The sequence below is a fragment of the Eptesicus fuscus genome, chromosome 21 (genome assembly GCF_027574615.1).
Source record: "Eptesicus fuscus isolate TK198812 chromosome 21, DD_ASM_mEF_20220401, whole genome shotgun sequence".
Taxonomy (NCBI): Eukaryota; Metazoa; Chordata; class Mammalia; order Chiroptera; family Vespertilionidae; genus Eptesicus; species Eptesicus fuscus.
This window is the reverse complement of record NC_072493.1, coordinates 19,366,220-19,392,537: the sequence shown is the minus strand read 5'-3', so window position 1 is coordinate 19,392,537 and position 26,318 is coordinate 19,366,220. Positions and strand designations below refer to the sequence as shown.

The following is a 26,318-nucleotide window of genomic DNA, read 5'->3' as shown; positions in this document are numbered from 1 at the left end:
CTGGCAAAAAAATTGTACTTTCAGTAACTGCGTAAGAGGCCTTTTCTGAGCACAGCTCTTAGAATCGTATTTGCTTTTTTTTTTTAATTTAAATTATCCTGGTTTCTTTTCTCTTGAGATCAATAGAGCTTAAGCTTCTCTCTGGCTCCATACAACCTGTATGTGCAACACATCCCCCATCATCAACAGCTTTCATTATAAGCTGTAGTCATAACAGAAAGGGTGGGGGTACATGCTCCATTCCAGGATGGAGGCACTGCTCCAGCTTTTCATTAATCTACTAGGTGATTCATTTACTCAACAATCAGGGACAACCAGAATTGGGCACTGAAAATAAGAGGGATCAATGATATTTTTAAGGCCAGGCAGATTGGTCTGAGGGGTCGTTAAGCAGTAGAAACCATCAGCTGCAGTTTCTTTCTTGAGGCCCCCCAGAAAACCATGACCACAATAAACAAGGGAGTACAGCTGCTTTCCTTGTGTACTACACTTATGCAAAGTAGGAACCCACACTGGGAACTGGGAAATAATAGTATCACCAGTCTGCCAAAGAAAGCAGCAGGGGTCTCCAGAAACCACCTAAGTACTGGCCAGGGGTGGTCTACGCCTTCCACTGCAAGGCTGGCGGCTGCCTAGCCGGTATGGTACCTTTTTCTGTTGGTGATCTATCATGACATTGTGAGGTTTCACATCCCTGTGCATGATTCCCTTGCTGTGGCAGTAATCCAGAGCCTATTAGGTAAGAAAGCACAGAGAAAGGTAAGCAAACCCTCTACCACCCCCACATTGCAATCATATTCGCATTTCTTGTGACAGCTTGACTGGGATAGTCTCCTCTGGGGAGCTTACTGTCTGTAACAAAAGAGAAGAAACCGGCCTCAGGAGGCAGCCCCTGCTCTCTGCACACGACGCTGGCCGCTGGTAGAGGGCTAAGGAGGCCACGTCAAGGCTCTGATGGTAGTTTCTTAAAATGGGGGAAATGAGGCCTGGCTGGTCTGACTCAGTGATAAGAGTATCAACCTGTGCAGTGAAGGGTCAAGGGTTCAATTCCTGCATGTACCTGGGTTGCAGGTTCCATGTTTCTCACTCTCTCTTTCCCTCCCCACCCTGTCCCGCCTTTCCACACTAAAAATCAATGGGAAAAATACCCTCGGGTGAGGATTAACAAACAAACATACAAAAATTTTTTAAAAGGCTGGGGGAGAGGAATGTGGAATGATACTCTCCTTTCAGCACTCCTCTCCTGCTTGCACTGGCCACCCGAGTTTAGAAACCATACATTCATCTGTTCAGATTTTGTGTTTAAAATCGGACCTGGGAACCTCACTGGAGTCACCTCTCATAGTGGTTCAATGACACGCAAGAGTCCACGTGGACATGAAGCACGACATCCAAATATCTCTCTCAGGGTGGCTTGTTTTTTTAGAAAGTGTCTTATGGGGGTTTTCTAGATTAACACACATTCTAATATTAGTATTACCCTTAAAAGCAATCTCTGAGCCAGTTGGTCTTTAAGAATTATGATTATAGCCCGGCAGGTGTGGCTCAGCGGTTGAGAGTCAACCTATGAATCAGGTCATGGTTTGAATCCCGGTCAGGACACATGCCTAGGTTGCGGGCACAATCCCCAGTGAGGGTGTGCAGGAGGCAGCTGATAAATGATTCTCTCATCATTGATGTTTCTCTCTCCCTTTCCCGTCCTCTCAAGCTTGCCTTCCCTCAATCCCCACACCCCTCTGGCCCTCTACTCCTCCTCCCATCCTCTGCTCCCAACCACTAATCTGCTAACTGTTGCTATGATCTATCTGCCTTTTAGACATCCATAAAATAATACAATATACAGTACTCCATCTTCATTTACTCAGATGTTTCTGAGATTCACTCATATTGCTTTTTGCTTGCTGGGTAGCATTCCACTGTGTGACCATACCAGCTGGTGGACAGTTGGGTGGTTTCCACTTTTTGGCTCTTATGAATGAGCTACTTATGTTCATGTACAAGTCTCTGAGGCGACACATGCTTTCATTTCTCTTGGGTGGATTCCAAAAGGTGGAAGTACTGGATTGCATGTAGGTTTTACATTAAACGTTCAAACATTTGTTTCCCAAGTAGCTGCACCATTTTACATTCCCATCAGCAGCGTGTGAGGGTTCGTTTCTCTACATCCTCCCCACACTTGTCGTTGCCCACCTTTTTGATGATGGCCGTTCAGTGGGTCTGAAGTGGTATCTCACTGCAGTTTTGATTTGTATTTCCCTAATGAGTGGTCAAGTTGATTATCTTTCCTTGTGCTTACTTGTCAGCCTTTATCTTCGTTGGACAAATGTTGGCTCAAATCTTTCATCCACTTTTTTATTTGGGTTGTTCTTGTTTTATTCATTGATTTAGTTTCCCCGTGTCCCGGTGCTTGAGGATAGAACCACGGACTGGAAACCATCGGCACTGAAGACATGCCACCCAGGGGGCAGGAGCGCCTATCCTCTGCTCCACATATTTCGGGGACTGGGACCGCACGCCAGACCCCGCCAAGAAGAGGAGGGTTGTTTTTGTTTTAAATTAAAAAAAAAAAAAAGTTTTTGCTCCCGAATCTCCCTTTTCTTACACAATATAACTATTTTCATAAATTTCAAAAGTAGGCCCTTTGGCTTGTCTTAAAAAGCACTTTAAGCTTGCCTGAGTCCCATAATATCCTCCATGAGTGATAATGATAGCAACCCAGAATCTCAGGGTGCCTACTATGTGCCTGGCACTGAGGGCTCTTGGTGGGAGTTTTCCATGGGAGAGGATGAGGGTTTCTCAACTTTGGTACTGTGGACATTTTGGACCAGATAATTCTTTGTTGCGGGGAGCTGCCCTGCACACTGTAGGATGTCAGTCAGGCAGAATCCCCACTACATACCAGATTACAAAGCACCCCTCTAATAGTGAAAACCAAAGACAGTTCCAGACTGCCAAATGACCTGGGGTATGAAGCAGACTTGACTGAGAACCCCTGGCCTAGACTAGCAAGGGCACTATACCAGGCATCCTTGTGTGGGAGGGAAGCCAGAAGCCAGGGAATGATCCCTAGCACCAGCATTCCAGGTATAAGCCCATTTTCCTTTCCCTAGACACAAAAGAGTATACAGTGTCCGATGCTTTTTATATGAAGGTCAAAAACAGGCAAAACTAAACTGTGGTGATTGCCCTGGCCAGGTAGCTCAGTTGGTTAGAGCATCCTCGCAGTACAGCAAGGTTGTGGGTTCTATCCCCAGTCAGGGCAAACACAAGAATCAATCAATGATTGCATAAATAGGTGGAACAACAAAAATCGATTTTACCGCCCCCCTCCCTCTCTCTCAAAAAATAACTAAAAGTAAAAATAAAAACTAAATTATAGTGGTAGAGGTCAGACTATAATCTTCAGAGAAGGGGATACTGAATACAAGGGGGACAAGAGAGCCTCTATGGCAGGGGTCCTCAAACTTTTTAAACAGGGGGCCAGTTCACTGTCCCTCAGACCGTTGGGAGGGCCCGACTATAGTTTAAAAAAAAAACTATGAACAAATTCCTATGCACACTGCACATATCTTATTTTGAAGTAAAAAAAACAAAACGGCAAAAATACCCGCATGTGGCCCGCGGGCCGTAGTTTGAGGACGCCTGGACTCTATGGGTTTTCATACCATTCCCCACCAGCCCTGTCCAACAGAACTTCCTGTGATGAAGAAATACTCTAGCCGAAACCGGTTTGGCTCAGTGGATGGAGCGTCGCCCTGCGGACTGAAGGGTCCCAGGTTCGATTCCGAGCAAGGGCATGTACCTTGGTTGTGGGCACGTCCCCAGTGGAGGGTGTGCAGGAGGCAGCTGATTGATGTTTCTCTCTCATCGATGTTTCTAGCTCTCTATCCCTCTCCCTTCCTCTCTGTAAAAAATCAATAAAACGTATTTTAAAAAAAAAAAATACTCTATCTCCGCACTGTCCAATACGGTAACCATAGCCACACGAGGCCACTGAGTATTTTCAATGTGAATAACAAAGCTAAAGAGCTTACTTAATTTAAATACCTACCTGCAAGGCTGAAGCTACTATTCTGGACAGCATAGTTCTGTGTAGGTTTGGATAAATGTTTCACTTAGGTAAAATCCAAAAAAAACTGTACACTTAAGATTTAGTACTTTGTTTATGTAGGTTCTACTTCAATTTGACTTTCTCTTTTGTTTTGTTTTACAGCAAAGCTGTAGCAAGACTGCCATGGCAGTGCCTCTGAGATGGACCAGAGCTCCTGAGGACAGACCTCCCTGAATCTGAATCAGACCCAACTCTGCGCAACTCGTGATTCACGAGCAATCATGGCAGCCTTCAACCTGTTTCTACATTTTCAAAGTTTAAATGTTGCCTCTTCTCTATCCCTGGCCTGCCTCTCCCAGAGAGAACAGGAGTGCTGATTCTGTTATCTTGCCTAGTCTTTGCCCAGATGAATTAGACACACACCTGGGATGTGAGAATCGTCTGATGAAAGAAAATTCACGAAGGGAATTAATTCTTTTGCCAAGTTTACTAGTCAGACTCCCTGGGGAGCTACTGGCATACTTTTAAATTCCTTGGGAAATTCTTTCAGTTTTAAAATCTGGTCGTTTCTGACCACTAAGCACGAAAGAGGTTTTCCAAATGTCATCTGGGGTTCCATGCCTCATCAGCAGAAAATACCTACCACCTAGCTGCTGCCTCTGGAAAACGGAGAGGACACCAGACACCCAGTGCCGCCTGGAGGAGCAGCTGTGAAGACCTGCGTCACTGGATGTCTTACCTGGTCTATGGGCCACTGTGCCAGGTTTCAACCTTACCTTTGGGGTGCTGGTCTGCCTCAAACGCTTGGTATTGTGTTCAAGCAACTATTCACAATTCCATCAAAACTCCATCTTGGCATTTTTCAGTAACGCCAACACCTCCATCACTTTTACGTTCTTTCAGAGGTTCTTAATTTGGGGTCACACCCCTCCTAAAACTTAAGTAACACTGTATACTTCACAGCACTTTTGGAGTGATTTCACTGTTGTCATTAGACTCTTAGTGCTCCATGACACTAAAAAACTTAGGAAACATCCGTCTACTCCATTTTATACACCTTTTTAGAATTCTTTACCTAAATGTTTACCTACACAAACTAAGAGAGATCATTTCTCCATCAATCAGTAATGCTTGAAAATTTCAGTCTTGGGATTAGTAAGTCTCCTAGAAGGTCCACCCATCACTCTCCCTGCATGTCAAGGCTAATTAGCCAGGGCTAGAGGCTGGGCTGTCTCATATAAGAAGGGGATTGTAAGAGACGGCAAGAAAGAGATGGCCAGGAGTGCCTGCAATCCTGGTATGCATGTCCCTCCACAACGTGACCTCAATGCTCTGCCCGTCGAGAGGTGGGGTCTACTTCCCACTCTTTGAGTCTGGGATTAGCCACATGACTTGTTCTGGTCAACAACTGAAAACATGACACAGAAGAGTGCTTACATGTCACTTACACTCTTGCTGCTAGACCAGCACGGGAAGGGCCCAGACTAGCCTCCAGGGGGACGAGGCCTCTGCTACTCCAGCCGCCCTCCAGACATGTGAATGAGGCCATCCTGGATCACCCTAGACCATCCTGACCAGCTGGCCCAGTTAAGTTTTCCCAGACCAAAAGACTCACCCAGCCAACCCACAGAATTATGAGAAATAAGAAACTATCTGTAAAAGTCGTTAAGTTTAGGTGATTTGTTATGCAGTAAAATCAATAGTAAATATTGATTAAGCAGCGGAAAGAAAACCCTAGGGCAATAAGAGCTCTGAAGAGGGAGGGTCTAATCTCTGCTATGATGCCCCTGGACTTGGCCATCTCTGTCAGTTCCACTGGAAACTTTCTATGTAAAGGTCCCAAGATGGAGGCATCAAGGAAAGAAACACACCCCAAAACAACAAACAAACAAAACCTCTAAGTACTCTGGGTATCAAGAAACATCCTGCTCTTTCTCTATTCGCTCAAAAACTTCCCCCTTAATGACTAAGCCTGAACAGAATTCACTGTTCACGGGTGCCACTTACTTTAAGTAGTTCATACATATAAAACCGGATATCAAAGTCTGTCAGGATCTGGTAAAGTTGCTGAAACAGATTTCAGAAAACAAAGTTACATTAGCGTCATTACATCTTGTCATCCAAATGTTGGTTATTATTCTCTGTAAACTTTAAGCGTGAGTCACTGAAGAAGCCCAGAACTTTTTACTCCCTGACCTGCAACAAATGGGGACACAGACTACAGAGGGTCTGATACTTCAGCCTTCCAAAGAATTCCAGGGAAGAAAACCATTCATTCCAACTTGGACCCTTTAAAAACATGTTTAATGCTCCCTGGTTTCAAACCCCACAATTGCAGTCATAGAGATGAAGCCACAGGTGTCCAACTGCACTTCCAACAAACCCGCCCACTGCGGCTGCACGTTTGCTGTAGAGCAAGAGCAGCGGTCGACAGCCTTTCGGACCACTGGCTGGCGACCGCTGCGTGGAGAAGACCCAGTTCTGTGGATAGGAGACCCTGAAAAAGTGCATCAGCCCACGTGGGAAAACAGTGGCAAGACAGCCTGTTCGTGAAAGAAACACGAGGAAAAGCAACTGCTACAGCATTTGGAAATGGCAAGACTTAAAAAATCTATACCCTCCACTCCCCACAAACCAGTTCCAGGCTGGAAAGAGAACACCTCACAGGCAATATTGATGGGAACTAACTAAATCAATGTTTTAGGGAGAAGCAAAAAGGAGAGGTGGAGTGAAATGTTAAACAACTGATTCACAAATGCACATTTTCATGATTGATAATCCAAAGACCCACCCACTGGGAGATTTTTGAAAATTTTCAATTTCTAAAAGGCAGAGTAGCATTTATGAATCCAGGTTCATTAAAACACGAACCCTTGTCGAAACTCTATTATTACTTTTGATCATCAATCCAACATCAATTCCAAGTAGATCTCTTTCCCCATCAGTCCAAGCAGCACTTTTGATGAAATTAATAAGCACACCTTTATGAAATATGTTTTGTTTCTCCTTTATTGGAAGACTCAAGCAATATAGAGAAAAGCTCTCCAGGAGCAGAGAACAGTGTGTAATAAAGGGGGGGGGGGGGATAAAATTACATATTCGTACTTGCTTGTATCTGTAAGAATGATGAGATTAATAAAAAGCGGTTTCATATACATGGGGGGTGAGGAAGGATGGACATTGGGGCACAGAGGAATAAAAGAGACTTTTTCCGCATACCAGTTCATATTTTAGATATAGGCAAATACATTATCTGTTCAAAACAATTTTTTTATTTGCTAAAAATCAAATTTAACAACTTCTAAGAACAACAGGACTTCTTTTTCAAATGTCCCCTTTTAAATCAGTGACTCTCCTTCCAGCCTAGTAAGGCTATCTGATTTCACCAAACCCAGGCAGCAGCCAGCTCAGGCACCACAGGGAATGAAACCATACGTTACAGTCCACATTCCGGTGGTGCCCACTGGAGGCTGGCCGGGATGGGCCCCTACTGCACTCAGGCACAAAGGCACAAAGACCTCTGCACCATTTCTCGCGAGATTCAACTGCATACCAGCCCAACACTCAAGTTTTTTCTTCTCCCCAGCACACCCCCAACCTGTATGTACAGAACTAGGCGAAGATACCATCTCTTTGCGTGTCAGGTCAGCTTCTCCTGTGAGAGTTAAGGAGATCACTCCCAGAGATGATGCCAAGTTGAACCTCAAGTCAATAAACAGGCCATGACAGGGAAAATAGCATTTACTACCCCTCAGAGGCCTGGGATAGATTATTTCCAGAAATGAATATGGACTATTGTACTAGCTGGGTTTTATCTGTGGAAGGTGGTATCATGTGGTATTTATACCAAGCATCTGTGTAAATGAATGTCCTTGGTCTGCCAACATAGCATTTCCAACTACTCCAACCAATATCAATTTTATATAGTACAAAAAAACACTAGTTGAATATAGTGCTTAGGCCTAACACATTCTAAATATTGCCATGTGTCTTTTATTATCGCTTTGACACACATGAAGTGTTATACCTGATGATTTCCAGGAGAAATTGACCAAAACAGTACCTCTACCATAAAATGAAATACAAGGGAAAAAATGAGGAAGGCCCTAAAAGATCTGAACTAAATTACCAAACTTGATATAAAAACTGACCATGTACTAAAGTCACAAGCATCAATCATCAACAAATTCCAAATAATAAACATTATATGCATCAGGTTCTCTGGACACAGCACAATCAAATTAGGAATCAATAATAGAAAAAAAATGTTAAGTGGGTTCTGGATCAGATATTCACAACCATAGAGCTAAAAAGGACGTTCCCAGGACAGCAATCACTGGGACACCTTTTAATATGGAGTCCATACTGTCTCTATTAGGTGGCATGACTGCATAAATATTAAATTTCTTAAGTGCACTGTGGTCATGTAGGAAAATATCCTCCGTCTAGTGCTAGCATATTTAGGAGTGAAGTAAAGCAATGCCTGCAATTTGCTTTAAGATGACTTCAGCAAAAAGATAGTTAGAGATAAAGAGGGGAGTGTGGGGGGATGGAGAGAAATAACTGCAAATGTGGCATAATATTAACTGGTAAATCTAGGTGAGTATCATAAGGGTACTGACTGTGCTACTCTTTCCAATTTTCAGTAGGTCTAAAAAAATTTTTTTTAAATATATATATATTTTATTGATTTTTTTTTACAGAGAGGAAGGGAGAGGAATAGAGAGCCAGAAACATCAATGAGAAAGAAACATTGACCAGCTGCCTCCTGCACACCCCCTACCGGGGATGTGCCCGCAACCAATGTACATGCCCTTGACCGGAATCGAACTTGGGACCTTTCAGTCCGCAGACCGACGCTCTATCCACTGAGCCAAACCGGTTTCGGCTTTAAATATAATTTTATTGATTGTTTACAGAGAGAGGAAGGGAGAGGGATAGAGAGTTAGAAACATCAATGAGAGAGAGACATCGATCAGCTGCCTCCTGCACACCCCCCCTACTGGGGATGTGCCCACAACCAAGGTACATGCCCTTGATCAGAATTGAACTTGGCACCCTTCAGTCCACAGGCGGATACTCTATCCACTGAGCCAAACCAGTTAGGGCAGGTCTAAAAATTTTCAAAGTAAAGTTTGGAGAGAAAACCCAAATCCACAAGATGTGAATTTTTATTTCTGCTTTGAAAATGATACAGAAGTGAGTCTCATAACCATGAAATGTAGTGAAAATAGTGCTTGGGGTTTACAGACTTCAGGAAAGACAGGGACCGGCCAGCATGGCTCAATGGTTGAGCACTGACCATGAACCAAGAGGTCACCAGTTTAATTCCTGGTCAGGGCACATGCCCGGGTTGTGGGCTCCATCCCCAGCAGGAGGCAGCTGATCAAGGTTGATGTTTCTCTCTACATTGATGTTTCTGTCTCTCTCTCACTTTCACTTCCCCTCTTTCTAAAATCAATAAAAACATATTAAAACACACACACACACACACACAAAATAAAACTCCATGACATTCCAGATAAATGTAAGAGCATAGAAACTCACCAAAAAAGGAATTTGAAAGAAAAACAGAGAAAAGGCATGAAGAATAAAACATAATGAGGGGGGAAAAAGACATTTTCTCAGTGAGAAAATAGAAGATATTACATAAAACATAAAAGAACAGGATACTATTTTAAAAGGCTCAGAGAACAAAACAGAGCTCTACAATAGGAAGTCTAACATCCGAATGAGTTTGAGAAAGTGAGAACAAAGAAGGGAAGAAAATCAAAGACATTAAAAATACTTTTCTGAAACAGAAGGACACAAGTTTCTAGATTGAAAACGCCCAGTAAGTATCCAGAACGAAGGATGAAAGCAAGCCATATGAAAGCATGTCACGGGGCAACTTCAGAGCCTGAGCAGGAAGAGACCCTGCAGGCTTCCACAGAAAAACAAAAGACAATCACGTAAGATGAAACCACAATGGCTTCAGTGGTAGGAGCAGAACAATCTCTTCAAAAGGCTGAGGAAATTATTAATTACAACCTAGAATTCTACACTACGGAAAATGTTAGTTGGGAGGATAAAATAAAATGTTTTCAGATATGCAAGCCTCTAAAAACGTTAAAATCCCACGATCCTTTTTAAAAAAGCTCCTAGACAATGTATGCCATCCAAACATCCCCTTTGTAAGAAGTCAGATTTCTCTAGGGAATTACACACTGACCTTCTGCCAGTTGTCAAATCCACCTGGCAATTCACGAAACACAAATGCGGAAGTGAAATTTTACATGTGGCTGGACAGCTGGTAAGAACTCATTAGGAAGCCGACTAAGGGGTTTTAATATGAAGCTCCATGAAGACTGGCTTTGAAATGTTTGCATTAGAAAGATGTTTGGCTTCATGAAAGCCTGTTTAGTTTTGCAGAAATGCGCACACATATGCACCTTGATAAACCTGGGTCACCCACAGCAAATTAATGAAAAAAATGTATACCCCACTTTTTAGAGTTCACTACTGGAGTCACAAGGAAACTTGTTACATATGGGGAATGCAACACTGTATATAAAACTTGCTTATTGTTTTATAAGTGCTTACTGTTCACTGATTAACCTTAGAGCCTCTTTAGGGTGATTACCTAAGAAAAATTAAGTGTGAGGATAAGGTTCTTTTATTTTCACCCAAAAGCATCACTCCTGATACAGCGTATTTCAACTGCTGATTTGATTTTGTCCCTAACTTCCATCCCAACAAAATCACAAGCCTTTTATTCACTGGCAGAGTTGTCATCACCTAAAAATCTCTAAATGCCCCTGAAATCAACACCGCTTTTGATTTTTAAAAAACTTTCTCTTCTCATATTGGTTTTCATATTGTGCTCCACCATGTCCAGCATGCCTGGCCCCCAAACCTTGACATGAGTTAAGGTTGCGGTGTTTGAAAAACACAAATTCATGAAAAACCGGCTTAATATTCTGCTTCTGAAGAACACATCATATTCTAAATTAATAAGAATATAAGAACTATATGAGGCTGCCTGGCGCAGATGCCCCAAGAGCCCCCGAGGTGTCTGGGAGCACCCGGACCTGAATGGACCCAGGGGGTAGGGGCTGCTGCACCCTTCCCTGTGTGCCCCCCGCAAGGCAAAGGCTTCGGCTTTAGTATTTCCTGCTGGTGAGCTGGGCGCTCAGGTCCAGGAGAGGGAAAATGAGTATCTTTAAATGTCTACAGATGGTGCATGTTCTCTCCAGAGATGCTTCTAGTTAAAGAAATAATTTAAGAGTCAGGTATCTTAATAAAATGTGCAAATGCAAAGGAAGGAAGGAAGGAAGGAAGGAAGGAAGGAAGGAAGGAAGGAAGGAAGGAAGGAAGGAAGGAAGGAAGAAAAGAAATGTAAATAACCAGGGCAGGGCTTTTCTGTGTCATCTGCTCTGTATGCAGTGTGCACGAACACACACCATCTGAGAGTCTGAATCCACTGTATTGCTTTTCACGAGCCCTGCATCCGCTCATCACTTCCTATCAGCAATGTAAGCAAGATTCCTAAGAAAATCAAAGGCAACATCTACCTAAAGCTGTCATCTAAAACAGGAGTGGTAAAAAAAAAAATAAAAAATTTAAAAAATAAAATAAAACAGGAGTGGTAGAGATGAGGCATTAGCTTAGACCCAGCCCAGCAGCTATTCCCAGAGTAAGCGAGGCAAAGGGTGATGAGTAACTACACCAAATGCAAGAGCCCTAACCACTTTCTGCAACCTGGAGTCACTTCAGAAGGAATCCAATGTGTTATTTCCTACTCACCAATGACCTTTCTGCCCTCCTTGTGTTCTAGAGTATCAGCAGTACTTATTGCCACCACTCATCCCCAAAACCCCCATAGCAGAAAAAAAAAAGTATATACGTACCTTAAAATCTGTATTATTGATATATTCAAATACCAAAGCTGGTGTCTTTGACTGCAAGAAAAAAATATAAATAATTATTAAGTATTCAAACAATAAATATAATTTCTTCTGTCATACCTACCTATCCTCAAATCCCACTTAGATGAAAAAGATTCACCCCTCAGGGAGAGACTAGCAAGAAATTTCCTCTTGAAATTTTATGCCTGGAATTTGCTTCAAAATAACAAGATGGTGGGCAATGGGAGAGTGGGGAAGTGGGTGGGGTATGGATGAAACAAAGTTGGCCAGGAGCTAAGTGCTAAAAACTGAGTGCTGTGTGCAGGCAGGTTCATGCTATTACTCACTTTACTTTTGTAAATCGTCGGAATTTTTCATAATAAAGTTCTGTTTGTTTCTTAGTTTGTTTGTTTTTAAAAGGAGTACATTCTCTGACCAACCTGTCCACTGGGCCTGGCACATTATGCGAAGATTTATTCTCTTGAGGGTTTCAGTTTGCCAACTATGAAAGGAGTGACATGTTTTCATCTTGGTTTAGCGAGCCAGATGCATTTTATAGAATTATCATAGGTCTTGGGGCTCTAGCACAGGTCTTTTCAGGACCCGAAAGGAAATTATCTATAATTATCAGTAAGCCACAATGTGAAATTACTTCCTCAAGTATTTTTAAAGCACTATAATCTTTGATGCAATGAGTACAAAATAGTCAATATTTCCTTGTTGTAAACAGATTTTCAAATGTCAAGTTTACTTAAGTGAGGTAAAATAATGTGAATTGGCAGTAATAAGCTCTCGAAATTGGGAGAAAAGCAGGGGCTTAAAAGCGTTATAGGAAGAAACAATCATCCTAGAAATCTTTCCAGCCGGGAAGTTTTGCCGAAGGAAGCAGATGAAAGTTACCTAGGAGACAGGCCACAGTGCACCCACACGGGCCTTTGCCAGGATGAGTGGCAGTCCCGGCCAAAGGGTCCTCAGCAGCCCACGCTGAGAGGGTTTCACCACCAGACCTCTCTACAGGTGGGGGAGGAGGGTTCCCTGGTTGTTTCGTCCACTTCAATTTACTGGTTACATATGTGTAACACACACACACACTTTAAGTTAACAGATTACAAAAACGGTGAGACAGCTATTACCAAGCTCCATGTCACTGCAGAATCAATCCGAGCTGATCAGACAGGGATATATTTGTGCCAATTAGATGGGATCTAGAATATGACCATCCTTCTCAGTCTTTTCAGGGACCAAAGTAAAAAGCTTTCCTTATTCTTCAGTTCAACAGCCCTGTGTAATTTTGGGCAAATTACTTAACCTCTGTAGACTTCAGTTATCTTATCTGCACAGTATGACAATGCAGACAACAACAGTACCTACCCCCACTGGACTGCTGTGAGGATTACATGATGAGATAGTTAAACACTCAGAATAGTGCTGGCACACGCATGTTAGCTACCACATTATTATGAGGATGTCTTCAGCAGATAGAAGCAAAGACAATAAACTCAAGCTATCATGGGAGAACGGAAATATTTGAGGTACAGCAGGTGAAGAACAGAAATGGGATGGGAAGCGATACCAAAAAAGCCTTAGTTAATAATAAACACTTAAGGTTTAGTCACTCCCGGGAAGAGACAAAAAAAAGTAAACAGCACCACTAAAATGGGTCAAAAGTAAGCATTTTAACAAAAATACTTCCAACGTTTCTGGATATACAATGTGCCCCCTAACAGTGGATGCTGAATTAAAGACCAGTATGAGAACCAGCAAGCTCGCCCCCTCAAAGGTCAGTGGGCCCGGGACCTGCTCAGCGCTCTACGCCAGGTGTCCACGTGGAGATTCTCGGTACTTCCTTCTGTGACCCCAGATTTTCAATGGGAGGTAAAATAATGCTGATTGGTAGGAATAAGCTTCAAAACTGGGAGAAAAACAGGGTCTTAAAGGAGATAGTCAGCAAACATTTGTAAGCTGAATCAGGACAATGAGGTAATACACCTGGGCAGGGATTTGCCTAACTAATAGACATGTTAGGTTCTATCGAAGTGGTGGTGGCTACTTTCACATTGGGCCACCATGATTATTTTTCTGGTTTTCAAAATCATTCCGTAGAAAAGACAAACACAATCATCCTCACTATATAATATTTCAGGTTTTATGTCTCTCTCTCTTTCTCTCTCACATACACACACACACACACACACACACACACACTCTCTCTCTCTCTCTCTCTCTCTCTCTCTCTCTCTCTCTCTCGCTCGCTCCCTCTCCCCCAACCATCAGGCACCTACCACAGGGTCCTTCACAGTGTCAATCAGCTTAATGATATTTGTTCCACCACGAAGGTTCTCCAGAATCTTAACTTCTCGTTTTATCTTCTTTTTCTTCACTGGCTTAAATACACAAGAGTAATCAGAAGTAAGACTCCCTTGAAAATTAAAACTTTAAAACGACGTTAGCTAATCAAATGGATAGTGCACTATCTTGTACACTCGGTTATGTTAAAGAGCACGTCTAAATTAGAAGAGAAAAAAATGGAGATAAAATGGATCTGCCCATAAGAACTTATAGGATTAAGTTAAACAATTTACAGACTTATAGCTTATGTCAAATCTTTAAGTAGGGCACTTAAAATTTTTGAACACCATGTCATACTTTAAAAATAAAATGCTTACTGGGTTAACTGCCAAGTGGAAAATGTTATAGCTCTGAACAGCTGTATATCATGCACCCACAAATGGAAAAACTTAAACAAAATGGCGAGACACCTGCTCTTCCAATGAGTTACATGTAATTTTGTCTTCCAGGAGCGAAGACCAGTTCACTGACATCAAGTTACAAACTTGTTTCCCAGCTGCTGGCTCCCATTTCCTGTCGCCACTCCCATTTCCTTAATATCTAGGATCTGAAATCACCAGTAAAAATTCCCAACAGATCCCATTCCCAAAGAGATGATGGATCGGTAACAGTGATTGAAAACCTCTGCTACTGCTAATCTTTCAATCTGCGAGACAGGAAAGTTTCAAGACTTTAATCAGAAATACTGGCATTACACGTTACTTCTTGTTTTCTTAATATATTTTTTTTATTGATTTCAGAGAGGAAGGGAGAGATAGAAACATCAATGATGAGAGAGAATCATTGACTGGCTGCCTCCTGCATGCCCCCTACTGGGGAGGATCGAGCCCGCAACCTGGGCATGTGCCCTTGGCCAGAATCGAACCTGGGACCCTTCAGTCAGCAGGCCAATGCTCTATCCACTGAGCAACACCGGCTAGGGCACACATGTTGCTTCTTATCTTAAGGGGGCTAAAGAATCTGAAGAAGGAAAATAAGCATATCACAATCAACAAGTTTTATAAAGCACTTAGCACAGCACTGGCACATAGTAAGCACCCAATAAATGCCAGCTTTATTATTTTCAAATTTTTAGTTAGTAATATTTCATCTTCACAAAATTCCCATGTAGTAGATTCAGCCACGCTGAGCTACTTGCCCAAGGGTCACACGGCTAATAGTAAAGAGTGGGAGCAGGAATCACATCCAGACAGTCTGACTGCAGGTCTCACTGGTAGCCACTGTGCTTTCATTTCCCTAGTGTGGCTACATAACTAACATAACTAAGGAAAAGGGACATTCCATCACTGAGACACTGTTACAACAGCACAGGCAGAGGCCAGTGGATTGGCCATGAAACAAGATATAAAAAGCCTGTGTGTATGTGTGTGTTGGTAGTGGTGGTGGAGGGGGAGGATATAATACACATGTCAGAGAAACCTCCATCTATTGTTGGTCACTAAGCTACAGCTTTGAACCAAACAGAGAGGGAGAAGATTATGAAACACCGAGCATCTGCAGCACCTATAAACGCGGTGCTCAACTGAGAGACTGGATCTCGCTGCATCCTTCCATGGCAGCTGCCAGCAATCATGCCCACTCCACTCTGCCAGGATTCCCAGCAGATCTGGCCACGGTGTCCCTTCCCCATCTCCACTTAGCCTTCTTATTCCTTATTCCCAGTTTCAAAATTAGGGAGGCTCAATACTTTGGGAAAATGAAGCATTCAAACTTGAAGCCACAGAAGGACCTTCTACACAATAAGTAGTCTGAACAACTGTTCCCTACTAAAAAGATAAGACAACTGAATGCAACACATGATCTGGGATTTTCTTTTATATAAAGAACATATAAGGACAACTGACAAATGTGAATGGGGACTCTAGTTTAGCTAACAGCATCATACCAATGCTAATTTCTGATTTTTGATCCTGGCACTGTGGGTTACGTAAGAAGTTGTCCTTGATTTTAGGAAATACACACCAAAGAAAGGATGACGGCAATTTACTCTCAAGCACTTTTAAAAAATAAGTAAAATAAGTATAAATACAAACACAGAGATGTGTGTGTGTGTGTGTGTGTGTGTGTGTGTGTGTGAGTGTGCGCACGCGCGCACATGTATGAAAGAGAACAGGAGAGAAGAATAAAGCAAATGTTAACATTTGAGAAATCTGGGTGAAAAATATATAGGAATTCTTGCAACTCTTCTGCAGGTCTGAAATTATGTCAGAAAGTTTAAAGAAAAACAAAGGCTAGTTATTATCTATAAATTCTGCCAATGCTACCAGTGTAGTCAATGTAAGAAAATTCTAGTTTTGTCATCCACTTTAGGAAAGCAATTACAGATCTGTGGGACTGGTAACAGGAAACAACAAACAAAACAACCACAGCCCTGGCTGGGTGGCTCAGTTGGTTGGAGTGTTGTGCCGTACACAAAAGGTTGCGGGTTCAATTCCTGGTCAGGGCACATATGGGAGGCAACAGATCAATATTTCTCTCACATTGAGATTTCTCTCTCTTTCTAAAATCAATAACAACATATCCTCAGGTGAGGACTAAAAATAACAACACTAAAAAAATCAGCCACAGCCAGAAGCCTGTATACACCCAAAGCCCTCCTTTTCTACCGGTGAACTGTGCAGGGGTAACCCATTCATGAGTTGCTTTTATCACGGTGCCACATAGAAAGCTGTGCTTGGCTCTCTTATTATTCAGCAACAGGTCAGACAGGCACCTTGTTCCTGGGCAAGATGAAGATATCTTTCATTATGTCTAAAGGTAACTTACAGAGCACGCAAACATATTTGCTGCTCAAATGTCACCTAACGACTTCCCAAACAAGAGACTGGGGACAGCAGGGCGGAGTCATGCAACAGCTGGAGTCCTAGCATACTGGCGAGACACCAAGGGATTGCGAAAAAGCAAAGTGACCTACAGCCCAGGACATGCCCCCCAAAGCACGGGCACCTTTCTCTACAGGAACCAGACACAGGTAACTCCCTTTAGCCTCAGCATATTCCTTGGAACCTAGGAGATGCTGCAGAAGCTACAAAACCAATGAGCTTGCAGGGAGTGAAAGTGATCATTTAAATTCTACAAATAGAACTGGAGAGAAAAAGAGAGGATTGATAAGGGGGGACCCTCGCACCCTAAGGAAAACAGATCATGAATTTTACAGGAACGAGGATGCTCTGACTCTCTCCACCAGTGTTTGTACTCATTCACCATCAGTAACAGCCAGTGGAGAAAATACATACATTTCCATGACAATCTCATCATTTCCTCTTGCTGGCTAGAAAAAGTCTCTCCCAACTAAGGTTCATTTATTACAAGTCCAAGATTATGTTTAAAAGATTCTAACTGATTTGTAATACTTTAAACAAAAAAAAAGGGAAAAAAAGATTCTAACTGAATCAGCTTAGCTGTTTTCCAAACAACAAAAATTTGTTTTTTACTCTAAGTCTAGTAGAGAAAATGGCACATAGCTTTTAAAAAGAAATAAAGTATTAAATCAAGTTTCAAAAGAAATGAATTTTGGCACACACCTAGAGAGAATATTTAATGGGAAAACTCATTTAAAATTTTCTGTACATAAGCTCTGGGAAGGAAGGAAGGAAGGGAAGGAAGGAAGGAAGGGAAGGAAGGAAGGAAGGAAGGAAGGAAGGGCCTTTTCAGGTTTCTGCCCACACGGTGTAGAGTCCCAGCTATTTAGAACCTTGTTCGATGTAATCCAAGACTAAGGTACTTTTTCTCTATCCCTACGTACCAACACTTCCAAATTTTAAAACAAAAGACAGGTTTAGTAATGGCATACTTGGAAACACGAAAGTTGACAGTTAGTAATCGCTCCTATTTAGTTACTGAGAGCTACTTTAAAAAAAGCCAGGCCCTAGCTGGTTTGGTTCAGTGGATAGTCTTGGCCTTTGGACTGAAGGGTCCTGGGTTCGATTCTGGTCAAGGGCATATGCCCAGAAGGGGGCATGCAGGAAGCAGCCGATCGAGTCTCTCTCATCATTGATGTTTCTATCTCTCCCTACCTCTCTGAATTCAATAAAAATATATATTTTTTAAAAGCCAGATCTGAGAATGATTTCAATTATTAGCATTTAATTATGATTGAACTAGAGGCCCGGAGCACGAAATTTGTTCACTCAGGGTGGGGGTCGGGGGACAGGCCCCTCAGTCCGGCCTGCGCCCTCTCACAGTCTGGGAGCCCTCGGGGATGTCCGACTGATGGTTTAGGCCCGCTCCCCGTGGCAGTTGGACATCCTTAGCACTGCTGCAGAGGCGGGAGAGGCTCCCGCCACCACCGCTGCACTTGCCAGCAGTGAGCCGGCTTCTGGCTGAGTGGCACTTCCCCTGTGGAAGCGCACTGACCACCAGGGGGCAGCTCCGCGTCAAGCGTCTGCCCCCTGGTGGTCAGTGTGCATCATAGCGAACGGTCCTTCCGCCATTAGATCGATTTACTTTTATTCCATTACCAAAGCAATGATTGCCCCACTAAGTTACAAATTTCATCATCTGCAATAAAAAATTACAAAGAACACTGGCTGCCAGGAATGCAGGATAAAGGAAGGAAGGAAGTTCAGCCTGGATGATGGCATTTACTTCATCTTGGTAGCATCTCTAAAATCTACTGGAACTGACCTAAATGTGAACACTATCTGACCTATGTTATTTCTTCACAGCAACTTTCCCCCTAATCTTTCAAGTCTCATCTTTCCAATTACATTACCAGCTTCTTGAGGGTAACTGTTTATTCTCATGATTTAATGTTTTTATTTTATTTAAAAAGGTGATACATACAGCAGGCCTTTTGAATCTCATCGTGAGAATTGTAGTCCTTTCTACTATTGGTTCTGTCCCCTAAAACCATTCACTTGCCCCAAGTGGCATATTATTATTTGTATTGCTTTGTAAGTGCCAGGCACTGTTTTAAGCACATTTTAATCAACATTTAATAGTACTGCCCTAACCAGTTTGGCTCAGTGGATAGAGCGTTGGCCTGCAGACTGAAGGGTCCTGAGTTCGATTCCAGTCAAGGGCACATACCTCGGTTGCAGGCTCCTGGCCCTGGTTTGGGGCATTCGGGAGGCAATAAATTGATATCTCTCTCTCTGTCTCTCCCTCTCCCTTCCACTTTTTCTAAAAATCAATGGAAAAAATATCCTAGGGTGAGGATTAAAAAAAAACAAAAAAAAAAACACTTAATAGTACTCTGAGTATTTTTAACCCAGAGGCACCGAGTTTAAGTAACTGCTCAAGAACATAGAGCTTCTAAGTTTTGGCATTAACATCTGAATCCAGGCAGTTTGTTTCCCAAGATTCTCTCTGTCAGGAAAGAAAACGACTTTGTAGATTACTAAAACACTATCCTCTACCTTCCCATTTATCTATATCTCATTTGATTCTCCCAACAGCCCTGTGAGTTAAACAAGAAAGGCATACCCATTTTACAGATGAGAAAAAAGTCAAGGGGGTATAAATTAAGCTGCTTCTAGAACCCGTCTTCTGCCCTCCATTTTTAGCACTTCTCACACTCTATCACTCTGATTTTGAGGCAGCAGATCCTAAAAGTAGGCTCTAGAGATTAGTCATCTGGAGCCATGCTCTATACATAAAAATGGGTATCAAGATACTATTTCCACACATGGTTTACTCTCTAAAAAAATCTAATATATTAAAGGAATAAACCATCAACTTAAAAATGGCAAGTGATCATGAGACTTGGAGGAACTGTATGGATTTAAAAATGTAAAGACACTGGTCTGAGGCTTCAAACCACGAAAGTAAAGGAACATTCACTTGTGCATTAAACGTGCTGCTGAGGATACAAATCAGAACCCCATCTGTATCCACACTTCACCCAGCAGCCACCAAACTCAAGTATTTCCTTTCAGAAGAGTACCCCAAAAATCACCAGCAACAAGTACTCTGACTTCTAGTGAGCATGCGTCCATCCTCCCAGTACATCAAGAAGTCAGGTATCCCGCAAAGTCCTCACTGCTCCTCCTGTCTCCAGGAGAGGAAGAGGCCTAACCCCAGCTGCTTCCCCGCCTGACCGCCTGACCCTAAGCACACAGCATGCTCTCTCTGGGTCTTGCTTTTAAAAATATGGCACAGCTCTTAACTCCTAATTAGGAAATCGTTCCATTTAAAGGGTCCCAAGGACCCCGAGAAGGGCTAAAATGCACACACAAGTGGTGTTCACAAAATGCTAAAAGTTGTCCAAAATGGACAAATGCTTTTATCCTTCGTAGGCAGCACTTCAAAGGAAGTGAAAAATGGATTTTTCAGAATCAGAAGATGGAATTTCAGGCACTAAAGTGGCTTTCTGTCCTGCTAGGTGAACCCTTACTTTCTTCCACCCCCATTTCTCCTCAAAACAATTTCTTTCACAAAAGATATAACCAGCCCTGGACGGGTAGCTGAATTGGTTAGAGAATCATCCTGATACACCAAGGTTGTGGATTCTATCCCCAGTCAGAGCACATACAAAAAGCAACCAATAAATGCATACATAAGTGGAACAACAAATCAATGCTTCTCTCTAAATATATATATATATATATATATATATATATACACACACACACACACACACACACACACACTATATATATACTATACACTATATACACCCCATAGACTGGAAAGTTTTAAGATTTCGGCCTCAGAATTTCACTTCAGGATAGACGATAAAATTGCGCTCACCAAATTTTTTTTTTTTTTTTTTTTTTTGAGAGTGAGGAAGGGAGAGGGAGAGAGAAAAACATGGATGTGAGAGTGAAACACTGATCAACTGGGAACTGAATCAGTAACCCTTTGGTGCACGGGACGACGCCCCACCAACTAAGCCACAATGGCCAGGGCTGCTCACCAATCTCTAAGTTCCTAAAGCCTCTTAATAACCAATTTGTTTAGATCAATAAAACGCTTAGAAATCTGCTGATGCAAATTAAACGATATAAAATTCCTGTGGTCATTCATCATCCAGCAATTCTCATATACTGCAGCTAAAATATACTAGGCCTACATGAAGAGGAGGCTTTTTCTAGATTTCTCCCAATTATGAGCAGCTGGTACCTCTGCTAAGGACCTAATTCCCTATAACCAAACACAATAATAGTAGTTATTAGTCAAAATTTCAACTTCTTGCCCTAGCCCAGTGGTCGGCAAACTGCGGCTCTGTTGACTAATGAGTTTCCCGACCACTGCCCTAGCCGGTTTGGTCCAGTGGATAGAGTGTCAGCCTGTGGACCGAAGGGTCCCAAGTTCGATTCCGGTCAAGGGCACATACGTCGGATGCAGGCCCCTCCCCAGCCCATGCCCTGGTCCGGCGCATGCAGGAGGCAACCAATCAATGTGTTTCTCTCACATTGATATTTCTCTGTCTTTCCCTCTCTCTTCCACGCTCTCTGAAAATCAATGGGAAAATATCCTGGGGTGAGGATTAAAAAAATTTTTTTTCAACTTCTCTGAGTAGAGGAGCACAACTTTGGATAAATGCACTACTCTTAAAAAAAATTTTTTTTTAAATCTACTTTAATCCAGCCTGTCAGAACAATGAGAAAACCACAATAATACCATCAGTAGTTTCTCACCCTATCCTTCAAATAAAAATCTGGATAGAAATGCCACAGCGCTTTGAAAAACATTAAAGTAAACGAAGTTTTCACCAGAGGAAGCAAGGTGGTTTACGCCGCACCCTGAAAAGAACGTGCATCGAGAACAAGAAACAATACTTCATTAACTAGAGCTCCACGGGGCCTCCCAAGTCTTATTCCAGAACACTGGGCCTTAGTCTGCACTCGACGTTACAATGCTAAAATGAGCAGTAAGCGACAGGAAGAAACAGGAGAGAGTTCTGGCTAAGGCTCAGTTCAACATAGCGATGTTAGATGAGTTCTTTTTTGTGCTTCGGTTTCTCTCCGTAAAAATAACCTTCGGCTTCCATATTGGGTTCCCTAAACAAGGTATAATGCAAATCTTCTCAACAGAGGGACAACTATCAGCAACGGACCCTATAAAGTCCTCTAAAAGGATGACTAACAAGCAACGTGATGCTCTCCTAAATGAAGGTACTGTTACTTATGCATACATCTGAATGCTGTTCCTTTCTTTTTTCTTTAATTTCTTTATTGATTAAAGTATCACATATTTGTCCTCATGCTGTTCCTTTCAAAGAAAAAAAAAACAAAAAAAAAAACCGCAGGAAGTTGCACTCATTTGAAAAATGCTGCCCTCACTCAAAAGTTTAGACGTTGCCAGGCCAGAGTGGCTCAGTGGTTGAGCATCAACCTATGAACCAGGATCCTGGTCAGGGCACATGCCCAGGTTGTGGGCGTGCAAGAGGCAGCCGATCAATGATTCTCTCATCACTGATGTTTCTCTCTCCCCCTCTCTGAAATTAATAAAAATTATATTAAAGAAAAAAAGTTTAGACGTTTTTCCGGATTTGCTTTCGAGTAAGCAATCATCTTTCTGAATGCACAGCAGTGGAATATGGATATTGCTAATTTCAATTTATGTCTTGCTTACTTCCTAGAAAGAATCTGAGTAGCTTACATTCAAAACATTTACGCTCATTATAGAGGAGGAAACTGTATGGCTTCCCCAGGTGACCTCTCGGGAAGGAACCTTTCTTTAAATATTTGTACTTGTGAAAAAAAAAAAAAAAAAGGCCATGTGACTTTGTAGGTGCAATTCCCATTTAGGGAGGAGGGGAGTCAAACTCCACATCTTCAAACATCAGCTCTCTTCTCCCTCGCACCCCGTTTCTGACAGCACCGAAAACTGCTCATTTCTTTCCACTGCCTCATCACTACGCTAGGATGGTACAAGGAGTCGATCCCTTTTCAGAAAGGTGATTTTCAGAGTGTAAGCCTGACCCCTCACATTAAACAAGGACACAGGTGCCCTAACTGTCCTTCAGACACAAAACCAGCTTCTTAGTCCCATTCTTACTCAGAGCCTCTGCAGAATGTCCACACTGGAAATCGTGCATCTGTAAAAGTGCTTAGATGAACTCCTCTCTAGTCTTCTCAAAATTTCACTAAATTCCATGCACACACACTACGTGATCTGGCAATGAGGAGGACCCCTCACCCATTCTAGGAATGACTTTTTAGTACATTCTATAAAACAGTGTTAAAGTGACACAGTTACCGAAAGGAGAATTTAGTCAACTCTTCATGCTCACGAAGAACGCGTCTTCATCCAAGAGATGACAAAAGGTCAAACTCAGGCTGCTAAACCAGTGGTCGGCAAACTCATTAGTCAACAGAGCCAAATATCAACAGTATAACGATTAAAATTTCTTTTGAGAGCCAAATATTTTAAACTTAAAACTTCTTCTAACGCCACTTCTTCAAAATAGACTCGTCCAGGCCGTGGTATTTTGTGGAAGAGCCACACTCAAGGGGCCAAAGAGCCGCATGTGGCTCGCAAGCCGCAGTTTGCCGACCACGGTGCTAAACCAAACTCAGACTCTGCTGTTCCAATGATTATTTTAGCGATTATGAGTGTACTCATCTATTGCTCCCAATTTCACTTTACTGGCTGATTAAAAAACAACAACGAATAACCCTTCCAGGGCAGCTGGCTCGCTCCATCCACCCCACCTGGAACTTTTATCCCCAAAGGAGAAACAAGCCATCATCCTCGGAGGTATTTCCCTCCATTCGGGCTGCAAACCTCATCTTTGAAGCTGCTGCCAGTTTTCCCAACTTTCTTTCTGGAATAACTTAGAGCCACCAAGAGGAAGGAACATCCAAGGAGCCCTTGGACTGGTGGGATCTCCCTCATCAGGCTTCTCTTTCTTCTGAATACCTGTTTATTTTGTCCCAAATGGAGCCCCTTTGGGATTTTCACTTGAGGGTAGGGGGGGCCGGAATTACATTTCAAAACAAGGATGCTCCTGATCTATCATGCTTAGCTTTGAAACAGGCCTGCGTCTTTTCTCCCAAGAAAATGGGGTGGGAGGAGGAATTGGGGGGGGACATCAGACCCAAGCCATGGACAGTGAGAGCTGGGACTGCTCCCTCTAGAATGCGGCCGGGGGAGTCTGCCCCCTTCTGACCTGTGTGTGTGTGTGGGGGGGGGGGGGGGGTACGGGGGTTGCAATGCCACTTCATAAGACACTCACCTTGAGAATTTTTACAACCACTCTCTCATTGTTGGTGATGTTAATGGCCTCAAACACTTCACTATACTTTCCCCGACCAAGTTTCCGAACCAGTTGGTAATCATCTTGATTACTGTGAAAGGCAAGAGGGACACATCAATGCCAGGACTTGGGGTTCACCAAGCACAGGCCCACCAGGCGCCCCCCCCACCCCCCGAGCCACGTCCATGCTTCAACCCCTTGGAAGTGCCTGTCCGCCGGCCACAACTCCCTCCCCACGCGAAGGCCCCGGCGCCGCCGACCGGGCTCCCTCCACCCCGCACCGAGCTCCTGACTGTTCCCTCCTAAGTTGAGAGGAAGGAGGAAGGCCCCGCTCTGAGCCCATCGAGATGGGGGAGCGGGGCCCCCGGCCCCCTCTGCCCGGGGCGCCCCGGCACCTGCCCCGCACTTCACACCCTCCATGCCTCGCGCCTGCTCTGAGAATCGGGGGGGCGTCTTGTTAAAATTGCCCCCATCCAGACTCACTTCAGAAAAAAAAACTAAAAATCAGGCAGAGAACTGGAATAGCTCCGGGGGGACAGCTGTTGCCTCCCCACCCCATCGAACCCAACGTGGGAGAAGGGGCCGCTCCCGCCCTTCCGCCAGGCCTGGCCCTGGACCCCACACTTCTCCCCGCACCGAGGGCATTCCTCGGGGTTCAGGGGAGCGGGGGGAGAGGGAGAAGGGGCGAGGGCGACGGGGGCCGGGCTCTGCCCCCCACCTCCCACCGCGGGCCGGGACGCGTGGGCCCAGCCGGGGGGCTCCGGGGGCGCCGGCGGGTGGGGCCGGGCCGGCGGGGGGCGGCGGCTTTACCCCCAGCTCGGGACGTGAGCCTCGTAGTCCCAGTAGTCGCGGCTCCTCAGGCTGTTCACCTCGGCGTAGACCCGGGCCCTGCTGCCCGCGGCCGGGCCGGGCATGGCGGGCGGGACCGGGGGGCGCCGCGGGGCGCCGAGGGCGGCGGGGCGCGGGGCGCGGGGCGGCGGGCGGAGCAGGCGGCGGGCCGCGGGCCGGAGGAGGAGGAGGAGCGCGGCGGCGGGCGGCCACGCCAGGCCGGGCCCGCGGGGGCGGGCGGGCGGGAGGGCTGGGGGCGCGGGGGGCGCCGGCCGGGCGGCCGGGCCCTGGGGCGGCCGGCGGGGCGGCGGGCGGGCGGCTCTCGCGCTGCGCGGCGGCCTCTGCTCGGCTCGCGGCCCGAGGCGGCGACGGCGGCACCAGCAGCGGCGGCCGCCGGCCGGGAAAGGGGCAGCCGCGGCGAAGAAGGAGGAGGAGGAGGAGGAGGAGAAAGAGGAGGAGGAGGAGGAAACCCGGAAAAAGGGCCGCTCTCTCTAGGAGCGGCCGCCGCCCGGCCCGGCGCCGCCCGGCTCACAGCGCCCCCTGCCGCGCGGGGGGACCCGCCGCCCCGCCCTCAGCGCCCCGCCCAGCCCCGCTGCCGAGCTCACTCCTCGGTCCGGCGGATGGGCGCCCAGAGCCTCCCCACCCTCGGACTGCTGCTTCAGAGCTCACCCCTTCGTGTACCCTTTTCGGGATCCCTACCGCAGCCCTCCACCCTCTATTCATCCGGAGTTTACCCACCCGACCTCCTACAAGGACCCTATTCTGACCTCCTGGCCCCCAAACTGTTCCCATCAAGTCCTCTCCCATGAGTCGCTCTTATGACTGCCCACCTCAAGATGTGTCCATCCCTCCCCGGGACACCCCTCTTCCCCATGGAGCCTGCCCTGTCCCTTATAGACACTCGTCTATCCCAAGACTTTCCCTTCCCCCTTCATCCAGAGCCTTCCTCACAAACCCTTTTCCTTCCGACCCTTGCCTAAGAGCCCTCTGAATGTTCACATCTGCCCCTTGCTTAAGCTGGAGTTGGGGTGGGGGTGGGGAGTTGCTCACTGTGAAG

At 44.6% G+C, this 26,318-nt stretch overlaps 1 protein-coding gene and 1 non-coding gene across 4 annotated transcripts in view; both read right to left on the bottom strand.

Annotated features, from left to right (window-relative positions):
• The window catches only part of CSNK2A2 (casein kinase 2 alpha 2), a 36,059-nt gene extending 10,648 nt beyond the window's left edge, over positions 1–25,411 (bottom strand). For 2 of the 3 annotated variants that reach the window (XM_054710032.1, XM_054710031.1), the window contains exons 1-6: positions 25,244–25,411; positions 24,413–24,524; positions 14,220–14,321; positions 11,941–11,991; positions 6,059–6,118; positions 649–732 (exon numbers count right to left, since the gene is read on the bottom strand). In XM_054710032.1, the coding sequence (XP_054566007.1) occupies positions 649–732; positions 6,059–6,118; positions 11,941–11,991; positions 14,220–14,321; positions 24,413–24,524; positions 25,244–25,347 (513 nt within the window). In that variant the 5' untranslated portion in view covers positions 25,348–25,411. The remainder of the gene's footprint in view (positions 1–648; positions 733–6,058; positions 6,119–11,940; positions 11,992–14,219; positions 14,322–24,412; positions 24,525–25,243) is intronic. The other variant, XM_054710030.1, reaches the window with a different exon arrangement.
• Positions 2,394–2,539, bottom strand: LOC114230985 (small nucleolar RNA SNORA57). The gene has a single exon (XR_003616976.1). It is a non-coding gene; the product is annotated as a small nucleolar RNA SNORA57 (small nucleolar RNA).
• Positions 25,412–26,318: the final 907 nt, after the last annotated feature.